The following is a 22,320-nucleotide window of genomic DNA, read 5'->3' on the forward strand; positions in this document are numbered from 1 at the left end:
AGCCCAGGAGCCTTTCTGGGCTGGTTTGGTTCTGCTGGTCAGGGTGAGCCTCACTGAGGGGATGGGGTGCACTGCACACACCCCACCCTTATCACTGAAATGCAGAAATGCTGCTGTATCCATCCAGGGCATGATGCAGACTTTATGCTGTACAGATGGCTGGGATAGGATGTCAGACAAATTATTTCCACATTCCCACTGAATGCAATTCATGGAGTGCTGGATGCTGAATACTGACAGACTGCAAGAGGAAGAAAACTAACAACTCCATAGCCCTACAGTACTACTGCTAAATTAAAACTCTTTTTCTGTACTTCAGATTAAATAATCTATTTTCTTGGGACCTGGTCCATCTCACATTCAGTTACCTCTTCTTGGAAGCTTTCCTTCCCAAATGTTTACCCAAAAAAAGGATAGTCACAGCTTTTTTTAATGCTGCCAGTAATACTCGCATGAGAACAGGCTGCTGATGATGCACAAGTTTTTATTTCTAGCAGGAGGAGATCATTTAGTACGTGTAATCCCTCGGGGAAACCTGCAAAGCAATGGGAGCAGCAGGGCAGAAAAAAATTCAGGCTGTTTTTTATGACCAGATACGGATGCCATTAGTGGGGAGTGAGGGAACGATATAGGTCAGTGTCTCAAATAGTGCATGAAAATTCGATTTAGAGCCTGCGGTGCATCTGTGAGGCTGCACTGCCACCTGGTGCGGGCTGAAGTGCTCACAGCCTCTGCCCAGCGCCGCCTTTGCCTTGATTTTTGTTTAAAGCATCCCTCTAAAGGACAACAATGCTGTTACAACCACTGGCTGCTGAGTTTGGTTATGTAAACAGACAGAAATATGACAGCACACAGGTCCGGGAATCAGAAGCAGCTGAGCAATGGTGGCAGCCATTCCCTCTCCATCTGTCACAGCTGCACAGGGGAGAGAGCTTCAGCTGCCAGCACAGAGTTACTGCGGCTTTCTGCCAACTCACTGCATGCCTCAGCCTTTGCAGCTGACTGTGCTGTGTCACCAGTGAGCCAGGCTTGGTAAGGTGACCGTGTTTGTGCCTCTGAGCAGGTGAAGCCACTTGCAGGGTCCCAGGTGGGCGTTTGTTCTTCTCTCCAGCCAGGCCTTCCTCAGCAAGGATCCCTCACTAATGAGGAAGAGTCTCATCTCCAAGATGAGGTGGGGACAGCTAACGGGAAAAAGAACTTTTGCCCTTCAAGACCATTTCCCATTGTTTCCCAGGGCCTCACTGTATTCACTGCTCTGAAAACAGAGGGCTGGAAGCACCTGATACCCTGAAAATCACAAAACTGCTCAGATGGGAAGGCATCTTGGGAGATCATCCAGTCCAATCCTCCTTCCAAGGCACAGCCACCTGGAGCAGGTGGCACAGGAACGTGTTCAGGTGTGTTTTGAATGTCCACCTCCCTGGGCAGCTATTCCAGGGCTCTGCCACCCTCCACGTAAAAAAGCTCTTCCTCATCTTGAGGTGGAACTTGTGTTTTAGTTTATGGCCATTGCCTCTCATCACACTGCTGGACACAACATAAAAGAGCCTTGCATCATCCCCTGGGCACAGACCTTTGAGATATTTCCATGCATTAATGGGATCCCCTCGCAGTGTTCTTTTCTCCAGACCAAACACACCCAGCTCCCGCAGTGCCTCCTCACATGAGGCGCTCCAGACCCCTCATCATCCGACCCTCTCCGCTAACTCCTCATCTCCCTTGTATTGGAGATCCCAGAGCTGGACGAAGCACTCCAGATGTGCCTCACTAGGGTCCACCAGAGCAGCCTAAACCCTGCCACCCCTGTTCCGAGCTCAACCGGGGCCCCGTGTGGTGTCGGTGACCGCGGTGTCCCCGCCGCCCCGGGCGATGCGGCGGGAACTACAGCTCCCGTGGTGCCGCGGGGCCGGGCGGAAGCGGGGCGCGCCGGCGGAGCGGGGCCGCGCCGAGCCCATGGCCGCGCTCAAGTACGCGGGGCTGGAGGACACGGACAGCGAGGAGGAGCTGCCGCCGGGCTGGGAGGAGCGCACCACCAAGGACGGCTGGGTTTACTACGCCAAGTAAGGGCGGGAGCGGGGCGAGCGCGCCGGGAGCGCTGTGACTGCCCCGCGGAGCCGCCCCTCAGTGCGGGGCAGGAGCCGCCCCTCACGGATGGACCGCGGGGCTGGAGCGGGGTGCGAGGTCCGTGTGTGCGGTGCGCGCCCGGCTGCGGGAGCGCTGGGCTGGCTGTGCGGGACGGGCTCCGAAGGCTCTGACACGCACAGCCGCCCCTGCGGAGCCGCTCCGAGCGGCCGGAGCGATGCCGGAGCCCCGGGACCCGCCGGGGAGCGATGCCGGAGCGGCCGGGAGCCGGCCCGGAGCTGTTCCAGGGCGTCTCAGGGCTTCGGGGCGATCTTTGTGCGTGCTGGTTAAGGCTCACCCAGTATTGCAGATTGGTCAGTTTGCTTCCTTGTGGGAGCAGAGGAGAAACAGGTGCGGTGGAAGTTAAAGGCTGTGCGTGCTGCTCCGCAGCTCTTCAGTGCACCTGGGGCAAGAGATGAAAAATTGCATTGTGCTCCTTCTGCCCGTGCTGCTGGACAGGATTCCATCCCATCCTCCCGGGTTACAGAGGGAGTGTGCCGCAGGATGAGCTAACTCAGTAGAATATGTGTTTATACACTCTCTCCTCTTGCGTGGTTTCTGTAGCCGCGCTGATCTCGGGATCTCCTGTTTAAAGCCACAAGAGTTATTCCCTTCCACAAAAAGTATGGTTCAATCTCACCGGTGCCTTGTCCTCCCAAGTTCTACTCTTAAAAACGCTGCACAGAATGCTTTGGTTTATCCACGCTTTGTAAACACTGCAATTTCTCTCTAGGTGTTTGTTTTTCTTAGGTCAATTGCTTGTATATTTCCTTTGATTTCAAAAGCTCTTTCAGGAAGGAATCACTAGGTGAAAGTAACAAGGTATCATTGAGCATAATTGTTACACAGTTCAGCAGGTCGGTTTCATAATTTGTGAAACTGGACTGGTTCAGTTTAACAGCATAGCATGAATATAATATCTTTATTGTCTGAAAATCTTGCCCAGGGTGTCTAAAAATATATTGCACTGTTGCTGCCTTTAAGTATACACTCTGTATGTGTAATTCTTCTGCATATTCTGGGAATTTACTTTAAACCTCATCACCAATATGAACTTTTACCTGGAATAAGATTATTTTGGTTGACGACTTTTGCAGGTGTTTATGATGAGTTAGGTGTGCACGCAGGTGGGCAGCATTTGCTTGTCAGGCTGCTGTAATTTGGTTAAATATCTCCTATTTTCAAGTCACACAGGTGCACTGGTTTAGTCTGAGCTCCCCAGCTGTGATCCCTGTAATACCATGAGCTGTCACTGTGGCCTTGTTGTAAGAAGGGAAAGTTGCTTTTGTTGTGTGTACATGGCTGTTGGGCCTGTAGGTTATCTGTAGTTATTTGTGTGTTATTTGTTGCTCTTGTCACTTTTTATTTCACACTTGGGCAGCAGTCCATTTGGGCATTCAGTTAATCCCTGCTTGACTCTTAAAAGTTGGTTGTTATTTAAAAATACTCAATGAAAGATGAGATTTTAATGTCCTATTTGATTCAGCACTTTCGTTATTTTAAGACCTTGTTTATGTGTACATGACTTTGCTTATTAGTCTATAGTGCAGAAAGTCTTATGATGGAGTATTTTAATCCTGCTAGCGATTTAAATGAATCAAGTCTCTGAATTGGAAGAAAAGGTAGGGTACCATATAATAATGTATATTAAATAAATATCCTGCTAGTCAAGGCCTGGGGATAAACTTACTTGTCCAAAGCTACAATTGCTCATAGAAATCCAACTTACTTATAATATATTCTCTAAAACTCCTATTTATAGAGTATGATATAAGTAACCTTTCTAAAGCACCTTTCTTTCAAAACTTTTCAAAAGCATCTTTCTAAAACTCCTGCCTAACAATATTGATTTGTAAAGGTGCTTTTGTAATTTGAAGACTTATTATTACTAGCTGGTGATAAATTCTTTTCTTGCTTCTTTCTTCCTTGCTCCTGCCAAGGATCATTATATTTTGGAAGTGTTTTTTGAGTCTGTTAATGTTATTTTTAAATGAGGGTGTTTTTTTTCTTTATAAGCAACAAAACTTGGATTGGAAGGCAGACATTTATTTGAATTTTTATAGACTCCTGTGCTCTCTGGTTAGTTACTTTCAGAACTGTGGGGATATTTTGGGTTACATCAGAAAGATTATTAGACAATTTTAAAAAATCTTAAACTTTTTTTTTTTTTTCTGCAGCCACCTAGAAGAAAAAACACAGTGGGAACATCCTAAGTCTGGGAAGAGGAAACGTGTTGCAGGAGGTTTGTATTAAACTTTTCTAATGGACTGACATTATCTTACAAACACCTGGTTCCTCTACAAACTCTGACTGATGTAATTTTGATTTCCTAGTTGTCACTGATTCTGAGCTTGCAGAATACGGCTGATTTCAGTGGGGTTTTACCTCTGTGATTGTGTCTGTGCAGAGTGATCACTTGGCAGTTTTGTGGCTTTCCTGTTGGAAACATGGTTGCATTTTGCTGGTTTGGTTTTTTTTTTGGTGCTATAACATGAAATTATCTTTATAAAGATTTTTTTAGACTGTCTTTATATTTAATGTGCCAGCCATTGCACTTGTATCAGATCTTCTGTGTATTGTGCTTCCATGAGAGAGCAATTGTGTGTGATTAGGGAAGCAATCCTTCTGTCAAGGTCTGTACTCAAGGGCAGCAGGTAGCTGCACCACCTCCAGAAAACAATGCAGAATTGTCTCATCACTCTGAGAAATCACTTAAACTTCAAACTGAAGAGTATTCTAATGCCTGAGAATAAAGTTAATGCTTTATGTGCTTCCTAGATCTGCCATATGGATGGGAGCAGGAGACTGATGAAAATGGACAAGTCTATTTTGTAGAGTAAGTACTGAAATTGTGGAGTGTGTAGAAGGAGGACAGCTGGGTTACATGCTGAGTAGCCTCCTGAGTTATGAGACTGTGACAATATCAGCTGGAAAGACAAAAAGATTAATAAATGCAGCTTCAGAATCCAAATGCAGATATTGCAGTGTCTGCAAGTGTGGCATCCTTTTACAGACTTGCTATAAAAGATAACATGATCTTCCCTAATGTAAAGATTTTTTTCTTTTTTCCCCTGACAAAATTCTGCCTTTCGTATCAGGGGTTCACATGAAGTTCAGGATGGCTTGTGAAATATGTAAATAAAATTATTAATAGATACTGTCACAACTGGAAAAAAGTTTGATTAAAAAAAAATAATTGGGATAATTTCAACCAAACTGGAAAAAAAAAAGATTCTTTGGGAATGTAAAGAATCCAGTGGAATTGCACACAGCAGTGGTTGAAATACATCTAAAATCTAAATGTAGAGAACAGAAGGGTTCAAACAGTTGAGTTTTTGTGTTCTTTTGCAGCCACATAAACAAAAGGACTACCTACCTTGACCCAAGACTGGCTTTTACAGTAGAAGATAACCCAGTAAAACCCACTACTAGACAAAAATATGATGGGAACAGCACTGCAATGGAAATTCTGCAGGGCCGTGACTTGAGTGGCAAAGTGGCAATAATCACAGGAGCCAATTCAGGAATAGGTAAGTTAAAACATGGCACAGAAGGTAAAATATGGCAAACTTTGTCTTACTGCCTACTTGCTTGTTTAAATACCTCTGTATTTTTGGTTTTCAAACTTGATTTGCACTTTTTTCATCTAAAACCACTAGTTAGATGTTTTTTAAAAATCTGTGGAGAATTATGAGCTTATAGGAGAACTACAGGAAAGATATCAAGTGCTGAAACAATTGATGTTTTGTCCAGAAAAATATTCATGGAAGCATTAAACATTATGCAAATATATAAAGGATGGCTGTGAAAGAGAAGGGAATTTTATTTTGATGATCTTGTGGCTAGGACAAGGACTGAGTTTTGTATGGCTGCAGGGCAGCTCAGGTAAAGGATTCAGAAAGACTTCCTTATGCTAGCAAATAAATTCAGGTAAGATTTTCCCAAGAAGCTGTGGAATTTTTATCTCTGAAGGTAGTTTCAAGTGAATTTGATGATGAACTTGTGTCAGGATGTTTTACTTGATGTTCCTTTAGTTCAAAGAAATACAATTTTTGACCTTTAGTAATCCCTGTTAGTTATCACAGGTTCATCAGTCCTTTCAGAACTAGCTTTTTTAGATATCTGTTAAATATTACTGCTTCTATAGTGGGTGAAGGAGAGATTCAGGTAACTGTTGATCTTTTGTTGCCTTTTGTTTTTTGCATTTTTCTTTATGATGGGATTACATAATTATTGAAGTAGTCCTTATACAAACTAGTTGGTGGTTTTTAGTTTAGTTCAGAATTTTGACTTAAATGCATTTTTGAGGACATTGGAAAGCCTTGAAGACTTTCTGGAAAATGGGTTAATAGCAGGACTTACCAATCTGAGTTTTATTGGGTTTTATTTCTTATTTATTTAAGGGAGTGTTACTGCACAGGAGTCACATGAAGAATTTAGAGCTTCACTGTGCCTTGCAGTGACATCCTGCTGTCCCTGCCTGATGTGCTGCTACAGATTGGCACTGCTGTTGGGCAGCAAGTGTTGTACTTACCTGTCTCAATGAATTTGGGCTTTCTAGTGAGGTTTGTGTTCCAAATTCTTGCTGCAGCATTTCTCTACATTACACCCAACAGTACAATTTGCTCTTTATGCAACTGTGCAGTGTCTGAACATTTCAAGAGTTACCTGGACTCCAAGGGATTTGCCTTCAGCAGGAGCAGAGCTGCCATTCAGCCTTGCTGAATCAGTGGGAAGTGTTTCAAATATGGCAAAAGATTAATCCAAGATACACAATGGTTTTGTCAATTTTTTTTTCAATCTTTCTCCCTTAGTTTATAATCTGGATTGGTCACAAGTAATCAATCATTTCCTTGCTTGAAATATTTTTTGCTTTGACATAGAGTCCATAGGTATGAAGGTAGCAAATTTGTGATCCAGATGGTGTTAGGGCCTCTATAACTCAAAACTCTTGCTTATCACACATTGCATTTAGTGCTGCTTTAGTCCTGTGCAGTGTCTGATGTTTCCTACCAGCTGCTATAGACCATGGATTCATTAGCTGGTTCAAGGGGACTCTTACCAGTTTTGGAGCTTATTTGGCAGTTAGTTTAGGATTTCAGTGCTGTGCGCCACTTGGTGTTGTAGATACTCCTTTTTAATTTTCCGTGTTTGTTGGAGGTAATAGTTTCCTCCCTGAGTATTTTGAGGAGCAAACAATTCCTGTGATTTCAGAACAGCAAAATGTTTTCTTTTAAAGGTAAGCATAAATAATTTGAGGGAAATGTTGTCCATGAAGTAGAAAGAGATATAAAAATAGTGTATCACTTGTTGAGCATTTGTACTCAATAATGCAAGGAAAAATATAACTGAACCCTTTGATAGTTGTCCAGATGAGTTTCAGTGGTATATTTGAAAATAATTAGCTATGGTGTCTGTCCATTTGTTGAGAAATGTTTCATTTTGGGATGGGAAGAACAAAGATCAAGCTGTAACTTGGTAGACTGCAGTCAGAAAAATGCATTTTCAATTACTGCATTGCTGGATGCTCAAGATAAGATTTGGGAAATGCTGAGAATCCCTTGAAAGATGGATGAACACATAAGTGATGTTTTTATTCATCCATATACTCTGCTTTAAGATAGCAATGTTAAAAACAGATCAGCAAAGATGGAATGATATCTTAATTCACTTTATTTGTGAATCTAATATAGGGACTTCTGTCTTGCTTGTCAGGAGCACTTTTTTCCCTTAGAGTTGAAAAATCTCCTCAACTTGTGAAAAACAGAGATGCTTGTTTAGTTTCTGAGGGAGTACTTTGGATGCCTTCAGCAGTTTTAGGGTTTTAGTGGTGTCACATGTTGCCTCATTGCCATTAACTTAACATGTCTGTGAATAGGGACACTGTCTGCCCTGTGCTGGTTCTTTTCATTCCTGATTAGGAAAGTGGTCTGTAAGAATTTCCTAGATTATACACCCACTTTCTTAACTTAATCCTTAAAATTGCTGTGCAAAGTGTGAGGGGGAAAAACTACTAAAGAATTGCATTTATAAACACTTAATTTTTGATTAAGGATTGGAAAAAGATAACAAATGATTCTGTTCTTACAGTACAAAGAAGTCCTAGCAGCTCAAGAGTTTTTAGTGAAATATTTTATTTTTGAAGCTTTTTCTTCTGATAGTGCAGTCCAAGTATTCTTTAGAGTTTATTTTCTTGTAAGGGGGTAGAATATAAGAAAATAAAGGTAGTGCAGAAGGTAATCTTACCCCTAAGGAGTTGCAGCTGGGCCAATTATCAAAGATCAGGAACAGGCCTGACTTTAACAGGCTACAGGTGTAACCAATGAGAAGAAGAGTGCTACAAAAGAATGGATTGGCTGGTTGAGAAAAAGGGAACTGGAGTCAGTTGGCTGCTTTGTGAAGAAGAGTCAGTGCTCTGAGGAGATGCCCATGAGAAACACCAGGAAGGTATGAAACTTTTGTGGTAAGGAGACAACAGTATGGACCCCCTGCAATAAGATTACAACATTTTCTCATCTACTTTTCAAGCTCAATCAACGTTTTAGTCTGAATATCGCATTAGAAAGTTGAGAACTTTTGATCCCAGTAAAGCTGGTGTATTAAAAAGAAGTAGGACAGGCTTACTGAACACTTCAGTCTTGTGCTGTCAGTCCTTGTTTTAAAAATTTTATTATTCTCTGTACATTTGAGCCTGAATAGTGTAAATTATCAGTTGGTTCTGGCAGAGTCAGTAGGATTTATTCCACTGGGAGGAGTTGAAGGTGTGTGCAGTTTAGAGTGTTGTTTTTATGTTTAAAGGTCTCAACATGACTTTATAGAGAAAGATCTTCCCCAGCTTGCTGCTGGTATGAGCTGATTCCTGCTCCCCAGTGTTGCCAGTAGAGGTCTGTGTTGCTCTTTGAAAATACTGAACAAAAGCTTATTGCTGTTCTTAGGAAATGCTCCTGTAGTTTTGTTGTTTGTGTTCTTAATTATTAGGGCAAGAATTGTGAATTTATAAAAGTGTGTCAGCAGTTCCTCTAGGTTGAATTTTACACAGAGATGTGGTATTTTCAACTGTATGTGTAAGCAATCTTAAATGATACCTTCTTAAAAAAATAACTTGGTTTTAGTATGAGAGAGGCAGTTGTGTAGCTAATACGATTTTCTGACTTACATAAAAATTGCTGTCTGTTTTTAAGGATCATGTATGACCCTGGGACTGTGATGGGATCTGGTTTCTGTGTCAGGTGCACTTGGTCTAACCCAGTGACTGGAGTGTGTCTGAGTGGTGAAGTGTAAGTGGTGTTGCAGAATGTAACATATAATATATAATGGAAGGGCAAAATGGGTTTGTTCTGTCCGTCAGGCAGATTCCACAAAGCAGGGTGTTTCTTATTGCATTTCCAAGATTTTATCACAAAACTGTATTGACACAGTCACAACCAAGCATTTGCTCAAACTGGGATTCTGATTTTCCTGCTAGATGAAGGTCAAAAGAAGCCTTGCTTTTGTAAGGGATGCCCAAAACAACTGGTTTAGGTTTTTTTCAGAGGGTCAAAAAAATCCAGAAGCTCCAGCCACAATGTGGCTTGTTGAGTGTTTTACTGGAATTATCTTTTGTTTTTTTTCTGGCACTTCTCTGCCATGAAGAAGAGAAACTGTGGATTAGATGCTAAATTAGTGCTTAAAACATGAGTCCCTGCTCCAGTTAAATTTTGTGTATGTATATACATTTGGTGTGAGAGGTTACCATGGTTCTCTTATTTCTTGTACAGAACTTCAGTGTAGGCAACTTGTGTCACACTGGTGCAAAAGGTTGGGAAATGTGCTTATAATCTATCTCAATGAAACATCTGCTTTTTGATATAAGAAATTGTTTTCAATGTCTGGCCATTTAATTTTTATAGATTATAACAGTTTTTCTGTTTTACTTAAGTCAAACTCTGATCATATGGGGGGAATTAACAGACCCTTCACAGATCACTGAGTGCTTGATTTCATTAATGTTAGTCTGAGTGTCTTAGACATGTTCATTGTCTTTTGCTGTACTGCCTGGAGTTTCAGCTTCACTTTATCATTTCTTGTGTGGTTTTGGAATTTCTCATATTTATTGTGCTTTTAAAAGCATGGAGGAGCTGTTCCTTGATGTATATTTTGATTTTTTTTGTGAATTTTAGGCTCCATGTATCATGAATTATCTTACTCCCCATGAGTAGCACTAACATGAAAATGTTGGTGCCTGTGTAGAGATTTTGGTGTTTACTTCTTAGTTAAACTTACACTCAGCTGTTTTTTTTCCCAGACATTTCCTTTGTGCAAATCCAGACTTTTGTAGCAGGCATCAATTTTGTTGTACCAGTTTTGTGAGGGAATGGGAGTACAGTGCTTTTCCAGGAGAGCCTGGGTCTTGCAGGAAGTGTATTTTTGACTGGAGTAGACTATTGGGGGTAACTGATGTAGAAAAGCACAATTTATGGAGGGCATTGTGCCTCTGGGGTGGAACTTTTATTTAACTCCTTCTGTTGTGGGATGTTTGTAGCTGTCAGTCAGGAGTTAGTACTGATCTAGTTTGAACAAATAAAAATCCACTAATAGCTATTATTTTCAAAATTGGGTTAATAGAAGAGGGTTCTCTTTAACTTACAGAACTGTATTCTTAAAATTTATGGCAGGTAATAGTGAGTGAGTTTTCCATGAGTGCCATCACTCTGTTTTAACTGTGGCTTAATATTGTGGAATATTAATATTGCTCTGCTTTACATAAGGCTCCAACTGCTTACTTGCTACATACTGTAAATATTAAGAGGTCCCCTTGGACTTCCTGTAATTTATATTTCTTATTGAGTAAGCTGAAAATGGTGTCAGATGTTCATACTGCTTTTCCATGTCCATTTTGATGAATCTATTTATTACTTGTGTAATGAGTAGTACACATGGTTGGTTAGCCAAGTTATTGAACTTCATCAACCTTGGCTGAAATTCACAGTGCATGTGAAACTTGTTGTAACATGTAAGAAATTACATCTGGGCTAAAAGGTTCAATAATTATTACTGCTTGTAAGGGAATATTTTCACAAAGGGTGGGATTGAGCTGTGGGCCTGTGTTGTACTTTCAGGTATTCCTTTTACAGAGGCAAAACATATTTGTAGAGCAGGGAGCCTTCCTAGGTGATACTTAGTTCTTAGCAAGAGCTAGAAAGACTCTTCAGCTTGATTGCTTTTCTGTCCTTTGAAATATTTAATTTCTCAAAGGTTTTTTGTATTATTTTATGCGCACTTCATAGTCCAGAGGTGAAAAGACCATTTGCATTATTCAGTTTGTTTTGCTGCAACATTGAGAATAATCTTTGCATCATTTTGGGTCTTCATGTTTTGAAAACTCATTGTGCTTCAAGAATTGTTTGAATACATACATGTACATTTGTATTATTTAGGAATACGTGCTAGATGCTGGAGAGGGAAGAGTTTGCTAAACGCATTTATTTTCTAATGACAAGATCTGAAACATGTAGGGGCTTTTCTAGATGCTTACAATTCCAGTTATAGTCTGTAGATGTTCATTAATGTGATGTTTTTGTCTTAGTAGCAGAAAGTTTTTAGTGACTACATCTATGCCAAGTAGGTGCACAAGAAGGAAGGATTTCAGTATCCTGTGTCCTTTTTATGCTTCTCATGCTTGGTTGTGTCAAGGTGTTACAAGGTCTTGAAACTCAGGTCTGAAACAGTAAATCCCTACCAAGAAGGAAGTGAAAGGAGACAGGTAAAAACCTGGGAAGACAGAGATCAAAGTCCTGACCTGATTAAAAGGAGTTGGATCTTCAGAAATTGTGATGCCAGAATTTTGTCTGAATTAGAGAATAAAAATAGTACAGTGAGAATGGAGCTGATCTTACACTCATCCTAAAGTCTACAATACATAGTTTTTAAAAAAAAGACAGTGTGTGATTTATGAAAATAAATTTTTCAAGTGTCACATTCTTTCAGGAGTTCTCAAGGGAAGACCATCAAAACCAAAAGTACCTTTGTCTTCCTTTTAAAAATTAGTTAATGGTGTTGCAGTTTTTAGGTCACATTACACTCTTAATGCCCTTTCTTGTTTTTATTTTTCTTCTGTGGAGATTTTTTTCTTCTCCTTTTTCCATTTATTCTGTTGGCTTGTCATTTTAATATGTGAGATCTCTGTAGCTTTATGTTTAGCTACATAACCTCAGTATTTTTGTTCTGTAATATCCAGCTGGTTTTGATTTTTTGCTGTACTTCTACAGTGTGGATTTCAGTACTTCATCTGTTGCTTTAGAAAACTCTCTACAGTCTGTCTTCAAATCTTAATTGTTTCATATTAGTACACTTTGTTTCCTCTCCTTCAATTAATGATAATTACCTTAGTCACTGTTCCTGAGTTCCTGTTCATAGTTCATGTCGTCTTTGTGTTAAAGATCCTGGTGAAATTAGGTTTTCTGATTGTTGTTGTACTTTCTTGATAGAAATAATGTGTGAGAAAGGAGCTGTCACAGTTCAGTTCTGGATGTATTTATTGAAATCTTGTTCATGCACTCTCACTCAAGGTTCCAAACAATTAAGGTTGGTTAGATTTTTTTCATATTTTTCCCAGGTTCTGTTATCTTTGCAGAAGGTACATTTGATGGCTCCTCATTATTTATTCTTCATCCAAGCAGCTTTAACACAATACATTCTCTAATTGGATTTCCTTAATTTTAGATATGAAAATCAAAATCATAAAACTTCTGGGGCATTTTCCACTTGTGGTGATTAGTCAAAATGCTGCCTTTGAGCAAAAAAATTACAGTTTAAAAGTTTGTGAGGAGGTTTGCTAATTCTCCTGTGTCACAACCAAATTGAAGGAGACACTATCACGTGTATTCAGTGCTTCAGGAAATTCAGAGATTCTGGTTGGGTTCCTCTCCTGCCCCTGGCAAGCATGAGCAGCATGTCCTGCTTCTGTACATTTGTACATTGTAGACCTTGATTGTGCTATTGAAGATTTTGAGAAATGTGTTATTAGCCTTATTTTACTTAGGGAGCAGTGTATGGATGCAGTAAATTACTCACATCTACAGATTATATCCATGTTCCATTTTAAAGTGGGAGTTGGATTGTTCTGTCACAAGATAAAATATATATTTCTCTGCATTCTAATCTGATTCTGCAGCAGAAAGTAATTAAGATATATTAAGAGTAGAAAATACAGCAACTAAAAAAGCTTTTTTAAGAGAGCTTTATTTGTTTGGGTCTGTGTCCAGCTGTGAGCAGATGCTGAGGGGTACAAACTTACTCTTGCTTAAAGATTTTTAATCTGAAGGTAAAATTGGATTATTTTGTGCCTTGCTAAGCAAAGAGGACTGCATGAAAACATGATGACCTATTTGGCAGCACACTTTTGGCATCATGAGTGAATGGAGATTGTGATCTGTGGGAAGGTGTCTCTCTGTGTCTGTTTCTGAATTGAGTCTGTGGTGCAGGGAATAGAGCCTGAGACTTCTTGGTTCTGCTCTCTGCATCTGGCACTTTAAACACTCATCTCTGGCAAAACAAAAAGTTGTGTACCTGGAATGGAAGGCAGAGAGAGGCTTCATAATAGAATAATAGAGGAAAAAACTTGGTCTGGAGTGTGTAATTGTTATTGGTCCTTTGCTGTAGAGGATGGTTGTCACTGAGCTCTTGGGTGGGCTGCTGGTGTTCCAGCGGTGAGCAGATAATTTGTGTCTTTTTAGGAGACATTTAAAATCTAATTTTGCTGTGGGAAGATGCATGGCATGTCTTCATGCACTTCTTGAAGGTGTGGCAAAGAGGTCTTCAATTGTGATTTTTTTTTTTTTTTTTTTTTGCCCATGGCCTTGCATTGTAATTGCCTTCTAATTCTTGCCTGTTATCCATTCTCCTTGCTTTTGTGTACGGACACTTTTTGTTAATACTGTTCTTATTCTCCATCTTTTGTTTCAGAACTCCATCTCCTGCCTTACTTTGTGTGTTGGAAGCACATGATGGATCATTTGAGTTACATAACAGCTTCCCACCTCCCTCTTCCCTTCGTAGTTTAAAGCACACCCAAAGGTTTGCCAGGTTTGAACTAGAGACCAGTGAGTGCATCTTTGCTGTACTCATGTCTTTCTGCAGGATCCTCAAATGACTCTTTTATTATAAAACTCTTCCTTTGCTGCCAAACCAAACAAATTGTCTTGTATGGCCAGAAATCAGGTAGTGTTGTTTTAATTTTCTGTCTGTTCCTTTCCCCCTGATACAAAATGTGAACTCCTTAGGACAGGACCTGGCTTTGTATGTTTGATTCCCTAAGATACCTCTTTTTTTTTGTAAGCTGAACTGTGAGCTTTTTAGGACAGAACCTTGTTTTATTATTTATCTGTAAGATGTCTAGTGTGCATTTTAAAATCTTTCACTGTTTGTGTAACTGATATAAATAAATATCAAGTTTGTTTTAAGAAAAAAATTGGTCCAGTTTATGTTGTAGCACTTTCTCTGTATCTTTACATAACTGTGAACATTTCTCATGAAATGACTTTGAGATTAAAGCTAGGAGGATCTAGCACTTTAGCTGACAGCACAGTATGTCTTTTAATTATTCTGCCTTGGATGAAGTATTCCTCTTAATTGAATTTACTTCTTTTATTAACATTGCACTGTTGTACTTGCCAAAAGGAGATTCAAAACATGCAAGTAATTTTTTTTATTATGTTTAATTAGGGCTCAGCTCAGCAGTACAGAAACCTATGACAGTGTTGGCTAACAGAGGAACAGAAGTGTACTTAAAAAGAAACTAGACAATTTCTGGCTTTTTTTGTCCATTTTTGCTTTGGTGGGAAAAACTCTTGTGTTGCCAAAAGCTGCTGCTGCTGCAAAGAGCAGCTTTAGAGAAGTTTGTCAACCCTATTTCTCTGAATTTGGAACTTTTTTTTTTTTAATCTGATTAACAGCATGCATAGAAATGTTATTTATTTCCTTAATAATGTGTTCAAATATTGGTGTTTTTAAATAGACTGGCTTTATTTAAGCAAATAAACAAAGGAACTGGTCACTTATCCACAGCTGCCAAACCTTCAGGAGCAATTACTGCTGAGACATGGAGTGCCCTAAATGTCACAGCAAATTTGACTGCTCAGACCTGATCCAGGTTTCATCAAGATGCTGGTTTGATGTTGACTTACATTATGGGCAGCTCTGTTTTCTGCTGCTCCAGATTTCATTTAAATGTTTAATTTAGAAATGTTTATTTTGCAGTAAAAATAGAAGTAGTGTGTTAACATAACTACAGTCGAACAAAATATTTTTTGTCTTATGAATATAAGAATTTATAATTCTGAATAATTTAGGGTTTTTACTAAAATAAAGAATATGAGTCACACTAAAATAGTTCTGCTCATTGAGACAACTTGCTATTTCAGGTTTCTTTTAAAATGTGTGTAACTCTATTTGACTTGACTTGATAACAATACATTTAAATACACTTTCAGGTGGAAAGGTTGTTTCTGTTTAGAAAATGTGAAGTTGTGTGTTGAGTTGCTTCATATTCAGATGCCTGTCTGCCTTCATGATATGTTGCCTGTTACAATGGAAAAAAATTGTATAGAGAGACAAATAGGCTCTTTAATAAATTCTCTGTAAACATTAAATGATAAAGCCAAATGCTAAATTTGGATTTTTTTTTTAATTAGAGTAATTGACTTGTGTTAGGAAAACTGGCTACTTTGCTTGCAGGAAGTCACACTGTCATTTCTTCAAACAGAATAATCCCTAGTTCCAGATGTGATGGACACTGGATTTACACAATACACTTTAAAAATATTCAGTACAAATTTGTTGGAATTTGGTAGGAGCATGATCCTGTAATAGATAAAGAAATGCAAGATGAAGATGGAATGTGAAGGCTGAGAGGTTTTTTTTTTTGCCCCCTTTTAAAGGAGTGTATTTTATCTAAACAGAGCTTTGGGATTGGTTGAAATGGAAGATGCAAATCTGAACTCTTTTTGACTGTGATTTTGGTCATTGATGTGCATCTAAAGCAAGGAGTAGGTATGAGAGATAGAGCTGGGATTTGATAGAAAATTCACTTCTTATCTCTGATTCTCCTTTTCTTCCCTTCAGATTAATCCCTGGCCACTGTTCCTTTATTCAGGTGTTTTACAGGACCTGTTTGCATTTAGATGACTTGGGAATGTTGATTGGGATGATCTCTGCAGTTTAGTATACAATTTCAGTTTTGGTTTTGTCTCCCTTTGTTTCCATCAGGCTGCTTTAAGGCACTCGAACTCAGCTGAATAGCACAGTTAGTCTGAGCAGTGTCTCCTGCATTTTAGGGGTTAGTGGGAATTGCCTTGACACAAGATCTTACTCTGGGGCATGAGAGGTACCTTGGCTCTGGGTTTAATGTGCTGCATTCCCACTCCAGGGCTCATTCCAGGCTGGAGCCCTTGGCTGTTATTCCAGTGGTTATGTTGGGAAGTGGCTCCTCTGCGCTGTGAAGGATCAGCAGTGCGTGTTTGGATCTGCTGTGGGACCTTTGGGGAGCTGAGATACTGGTCAGGGCTGGGTGAAACAGCTCAAAGGACTCAAATCTCAGCTTCCTTCATGTCTGGTGTGAGGACAGTGGAGAGTTGGGTTGGTGGATGTTTCTGGGCAGTGAGCTGGAGCAGATACTAGGTCTGGCTGCAACCCCATGGCTCTCCGTTGCAGCACATTTGTGATGTATGAGCCTGATGTGGTTCCTGTCCTGAGTTCTTGCTTGCTTGCAGCACCATCAGTCACAAATTCAGCTTTCTTACCCTCAAATGAGGCATTTTAAATTTTTTACAGCAACAGATATTTATAATGCCATTAATTTAAGGGTGTTTTAAAATGTTTGTTTAGTGTTGTGGTCCCTTCAGAGCAAACAAGATATTTTGGGGTTTTGTCAGTGACAAAAGCAGTGCACTTACTGTTAAGAATAACTTGGCCTTACCCAGGGTAGTGTATTGCAAAAAAGTGTAAGGAGTGCATAGTTTTGAGTTGGTTAGATGGAAAACAGAACCAATGCATTACTCATCCTGTTTCGTTTGTGTTGGCTTTTTCTGTGCTTCACGACTCCAAGAAAAACACGTTTGTCCAATTTACACACAAAGGGAGAGGCGGGATGTATCTTTCATATAAAATCACACTTTGCTATGAAAAATATCAGTATGTGTCATTGCCATGTGCCTGTAAACACATGGGAACAAAGGCAGCATTAGTATTCCATGGGAATTGCTCGTTTTAAATTGAGTCTCTTAAAATACCTTAGTGCTTTAGTTGCTTGAAAACTTGCATTTGGAGCAAGTTGAATTTTAAGATTTTATCCTAAATATCTGTACTGAAGCCGAGTGGATGTGGCCAAGCAGTCCTGATGTGGAATGTGTGGTGCTTTTTTGGCTGTGAAAAGTGTGAGTTTGTCAATGATGTGATGTTCTGCATGTGCCTGTGAGAGCTCTGTTGGATGTTGCACTCTGGATCCACCAGCACAGGCAACAGTGATTCCCATTGCAGAAGATTCTTCCCTAAATCACACCTCAGTGGTGCAGTGTTTCAGCTTGAAAAGAATTCTTTATCACTTTGTAGCACATTTGAATCATCTTTACTCCTTTTCTGAAGAAGTCTTGAATAAGATTAGCTGGTTCACTCTCACTGGTGTTTAGGTCTTCCAGATTTGAAGAAATCGAAGTGATTTCTGGGATACAAGTATCTTTTTTGTTTATATGTAGTTCTCTTGAGTCCCCAAAAATCAGAAAACAGTCTGTTTGCTGAGATGCAGCAGTCTATTTTGAGTTTTGAGTTTTCAAGACTCTTTGTTGCAAGCAAATCCTGTAGGCTTTTACACTGAGAACGAAGCTGTTCATGGAAAAATGACATCATTGTGTTTCACGTGTGTTGTAAAGGACAGCTCCAAGGTATTCTAGAGTATTTGGGCAGAGAAGCTGAAGAAAACTTGCTATTGTCTAAAATATTTGAGTTTTTCTTGTGTATTCAAACCTCCTTATATTTGAAATAAAGCAATGTTTTAAAGCAAGTGATGGCCTGGTGCAAATTCTTTACAAAATGTCCCCCCCTGATTGATGGACTGTATGCTCTCTGTTTAAACAAGAAATAGCTGAAATACTTTTCCACTCAGTGAATCCTTTTCTGTGTTTTATAGAGGAGGTTGCACCATTGGACAGAGCCCTGTTCTCATCTGGTGTGTGTTGATGCAGTGCAGCTGGCATTAATTGAGTGATGCTAACTGCTTCTTAATTGACACCATTAGCTGAAAATCTGCACCAAAATTCAGTGGCAGCAGTCACTGCAGATAGCCAGGAATGTGAGAGTATAGAACAATCATGGTAGAAGATGAAGAATGAAATTGAGTGCTAATTTCTGAGTCTTTATGAACAAATGCTGTAAGGAAGGGCTGAAGGGTTTTAGATGTGTCTAGCAAATCCCATGTGCTTGTAGCTCTCTTGTTAGTTCTGCTCCCAGTCCTTTGGGTTAGCTGGTGATGTAGAACTGTGCCATAATGTTTATCCCCATGTATGTCTTATTCTTAAAGAGGATTTTCACTTCTCAGTGTCGGATTAGAGCTCGTTCAGCCACAGCACCAGCAGCAAGAGTAGTTGATCTCAGCACAAACTTGAGATTTGCAGGGCAATTGCTTGAAATTAGTTTTATAAAACATTTGCTCAAAATAGTTTATTTAAATACTCCATACAATGCAGTGATTACTTTTCCAAAGTGGATGTTAGTTAAGTATGTTATTCTCCTGTCACATTTGGGGAAGAGTCTCTTTTATTCCTTGTAATTTGGTTGACCTTGATGCCCAAGTCTGTAATTCTGTGCTGTTTTTCTAGTGTGCTTTTCCCTACTTTTAAAACCCCCACAACTAGTGTATAACTTGTGCTGTCTTTTTTACCTGTGTTAAGTAGCTCTGCAATAGCCTGGTGCTGTGGTACAGGGAAGATTCACCCCCGGAGAATATCACTTATTTCTTGGAAAAGAAACCAATGTCATTGCTGTTAGTGTCCCCTCACTGTGGAAGGGCTGTGTCCCTAAGTGATGGCAGTCTCAGATTAAGTGAAGTATTGAGCAAATCTTTACTTCTTTTGAAGTCCACAGAGTTACTTTTCTAATTAAGGATTAAGGTTGCTCTAGTTCCTTGATTGTGCATGTCCCTCACATAGTTATTTAGGATTCTTTTCCTATGTAACCCTGCCATGATTTTTTTCAAGGTTTTACTGTTTGGGTGTTTATGATCTTTGTGGTTTAACTTTGGTGTATGAAACCACGTTTAGTGTGGATTGTGAGTCAATGGTAGTTTTTATAGAGAGGTAAGATTTTTATTTATGGAGTTTAAATAGTTTTGTACTTCACTCAATCCATGTGTTAGGCAGAGGTTTTAAAATTTACTGTATACTGAAAATATAGCTGCATTGAATCTGACAGGAGATGTTTTTCAGCCTGCTATAGAAGCTAAAGGAAAAGAGAAGCTTTACCTGTCCAAGCTTTTTAATACTTGGGGGGGAAGAAAGAAACATTAATTGTTGCAGAAAAACCAGAGAGCTAAAGCTGTAAAAAGACTTGGATACTGAGGTGCTTCCAAACTCCTCCTTCAGCTGTTCCAGTTAGACGTTGCATGTGTATCTGTCCTAAATTAAGTGCAGGATTGTTTGTGAATTAGTTTAAAATGTGTCTGATGGGGAGACATGTCAGCACTTCACCTGTGACAATGTTCAGGTGGAGGTTTTTTAGCACATGATTTCATGTAAAGATCAGAACATGTCTGCCTAAAGGTGAAGAATCACTCTTTGAAGCTCAGAGAAGAGCAAGGACGTCCTAAAGAGAAGAGCTTAATACTGCTCTCCACATTTGCAGGGAAGAGTCAAGGTGGCATAAAATAAACTAAACTCACAGCATGTAACTTACTTTGTTTGTAATGAGTATGAAGTTATTAACTACAGGGGAGAATGGCATGGAATGTATTATTTTGCACAGTTGATTATTTTGCACAGTGTGACATGGGGTAGAGTTAGCAAAACATCATCATGCTTTGCTAATTAATCTGGCCACCAGCTAGCTCTCAATCTTTGTTTAACAGTAACAAAACTATTCCCAGGCATTCCAACTAGTTTTTAATAATACAATCAGCTGTCAATATAAGTATTCTTGTGCAAAACAAGAGGCATAACAGCTAGCTAATGGTACTTCTTAGATTAGTTACATGAAAAATTCTAGTTAAATATGCGTAAAGTGGAATTAAGAACAAGGGAAATCTTGCATAGGCTGTAGCTGAATTCATGTGCATGCAATGAATTATCCAGGTAATTAAAGTTGCTTGGTGCAGTGAATGGCTTTAAAGGAGATACAGGAAAATTGCTTGGACTTAAATACTGTAAGTATGTAATTGCAGAAAATTGTATAAATTTGTCTTGGTGTCTGTTGTTTCTATAATGTAAGTTATGTTTTGTGCTGTAACTGGATTTTGTTGCTCCAGGGTGTTTTGGAAGTGAGACAGCCCATCTTCATAGGCTTTTTGGTAAACAGTTTTTAACAGGAAATCATGAACACGCTTTAAATGTCGTAAAGCTAAAACAAATGCCTCTTCTCATACTCAGATTGTTGGGCATTCAGTTTGAGTCTTCCTTTCATAGTTTAGGCTTTTCTAATTGAACTCATTAAGCTGCGTTATGCCTCTTTCAGCTAGAAGGCAATTCCTGTCACTGGCACAGTTCTCCATGGAGATGGACACCCAGCGATACCATTAACTGCATCACAAATATGTAGTAGCTCACTCCTGGTGGAAACCCAGGTTCTGGCTCAGTTCTCTGCACTTCATGGGCATTCTGCTCTCCCCAAAAGTCCTCATCTCCTGTTGTAAATTCTCACAGATTTTTTCCCATTTAATGAAGTTTACTTTGGACTGACTTCTGTGCAGCTTTTCATTAGTGAATTGAACAGTGAAACAACGTTTTGTTCCCCCTGCCACAGGTGGTCCTCAGATTGATGACTCTGAGGCCAACTGTGCATCTAGAGAGCCCTGAGCCCATGTTGGATGCTCTGTCATTTCCAGATGGAGTTGCCAGCACAGTGGCTCTGCAGTCTCTCTGTGTGGCACATTGTTCACAGTCAGACAAGGAAGGAGCACATCCAATCCTGCCCTTCCAACAGCTGAGGACACTGATAGGCTGAGAAGTTGAGTGTTTTTTGAAGATGCCAAGCCTATTTTTCACAAAATAATACAATTATTGTCCAGAAGATCTGGTCAAGTTGAGGTGTCTGTGTTTTTCATGTGTGCTTTTAAAAAGCCGAATCCAGGTGGCTCTCAGGTCACCAGACTGCAGGTAGCATAGCTGCACTTAAATATGTGGCTCATGTTTTCAGGTAATTTTATAGCTCTGTGCTGCTCCTGGGATGTTTTTGTGACCGGGCCCATGTTTTATCCTAGGTTTTGAAACTGCCAAGTCCCTGGCCCTGCATGGGGCGTGTGTGATCCTGGCCTGCAGGAGCCCGGCGCGAGGCGAGGCGGCCGTGCAGCGCATCCTGGAGGAATGGGTGAGTGCGGGGCTGGGCTCCGCAAGGTCTGACATCCTCTGGGCACTGCCAGCAGGCACACACAGCACTGCCACGATCATGGGCACATGGCACAGTCCGAGCAAAAATGATTTATCTTATTGGGTAACGCCCGGCTCAGCCGCTGGTGTGTGGGTGATGGAGGTTTTTCATTCCTTGTGAGTGTGTTGGACTGCAAGGCTTGATGTGCTCTTATCCATGTTGTTTATGGATGCTTTGTAAGTGAAAAAAAATACTTGGGAGAACCACTGAGGCTTGGTTCATAGGAAAGGATATTCCAGAACCAAAGTGAATGACTACCCAAAGGAAGATGGACACAGTCCTCCAAAACAGCCACTGTTTTCCCCATAACTTTTCTACAGTGAGAGATTTCAGAGGGTCATTTTTGTGCTTTTCAAACACAAGAATGTTTCTCCTTTTTTGAGTTCGTCAGGCTCTGCAGCCCTGCTGCCAGGCTGTCACAGTGGTTTTTTCCTTCTACCTTCTTCCCACTTTCTTTCATTTTTCTCCCATTTTTCTCACACAAACACCAGCTTTTCAGTCCCATCTATTGTCTTGTTGCTCTTTGATTCCTTTCCCTGATCCCCAGTTTTTTAAACGACCTTCTAAGGCCTTAATTAAAATATATTCAGCTGT

General features: G+C 40.1%; 1 protein-coding gene across 1 annotated transcript in view; it reads left to right on the forward strand.

The window, feature by feature from the left end:
- The first annotated feature begins 1,934 nt into the window (after window positions 1-1,934).
- WWOX (WW domain containing oxidoreductase) overlaps window positions 1,935-22,320 on the forward strand; it is a 474,120-nt gene continuing 453,734 nt past the window's right edge. Inside the window, exons 1-5 of the mRNA XM_063168062.1 lie at window positions 1,935-2,060; window positions 4,299-4,363; window positions 4,900-4,957; window positions 5,473-5,651; window positions 21,560-21,666. Of these exons, the coding sequence (XP_063024132.1) occupies window positions 1,954-2,060; window positions 4,299-4,363; window positions 4,900-4,957; window positions 5,473-5,651; window positions 21,560-21,666 (516 nt within the window). The 5' untranslated portion in view covers window positions 1,935-1,953. The remainder of the gene's footprint in view (window positions 2,061-4,298; window positions 4,364-4,899; window positions 4,958-5,472; window positions 5,652-21,559; window positions 21,667-22,320) is intronic.

This window comes from Melospiza melodia, chromosome 13, assembly GCF_035770615.1.
Source record: "Melospiza melodia melodia isolate bMelMel2 chromosome 13, bMelMel2.pri, whole genome shotgun sequence".
NCBI lineage: Eukaryota > Metazoa > Chordata > Aves > Passeriformes > Passerellidae > Melospiza > Melospiza melodia.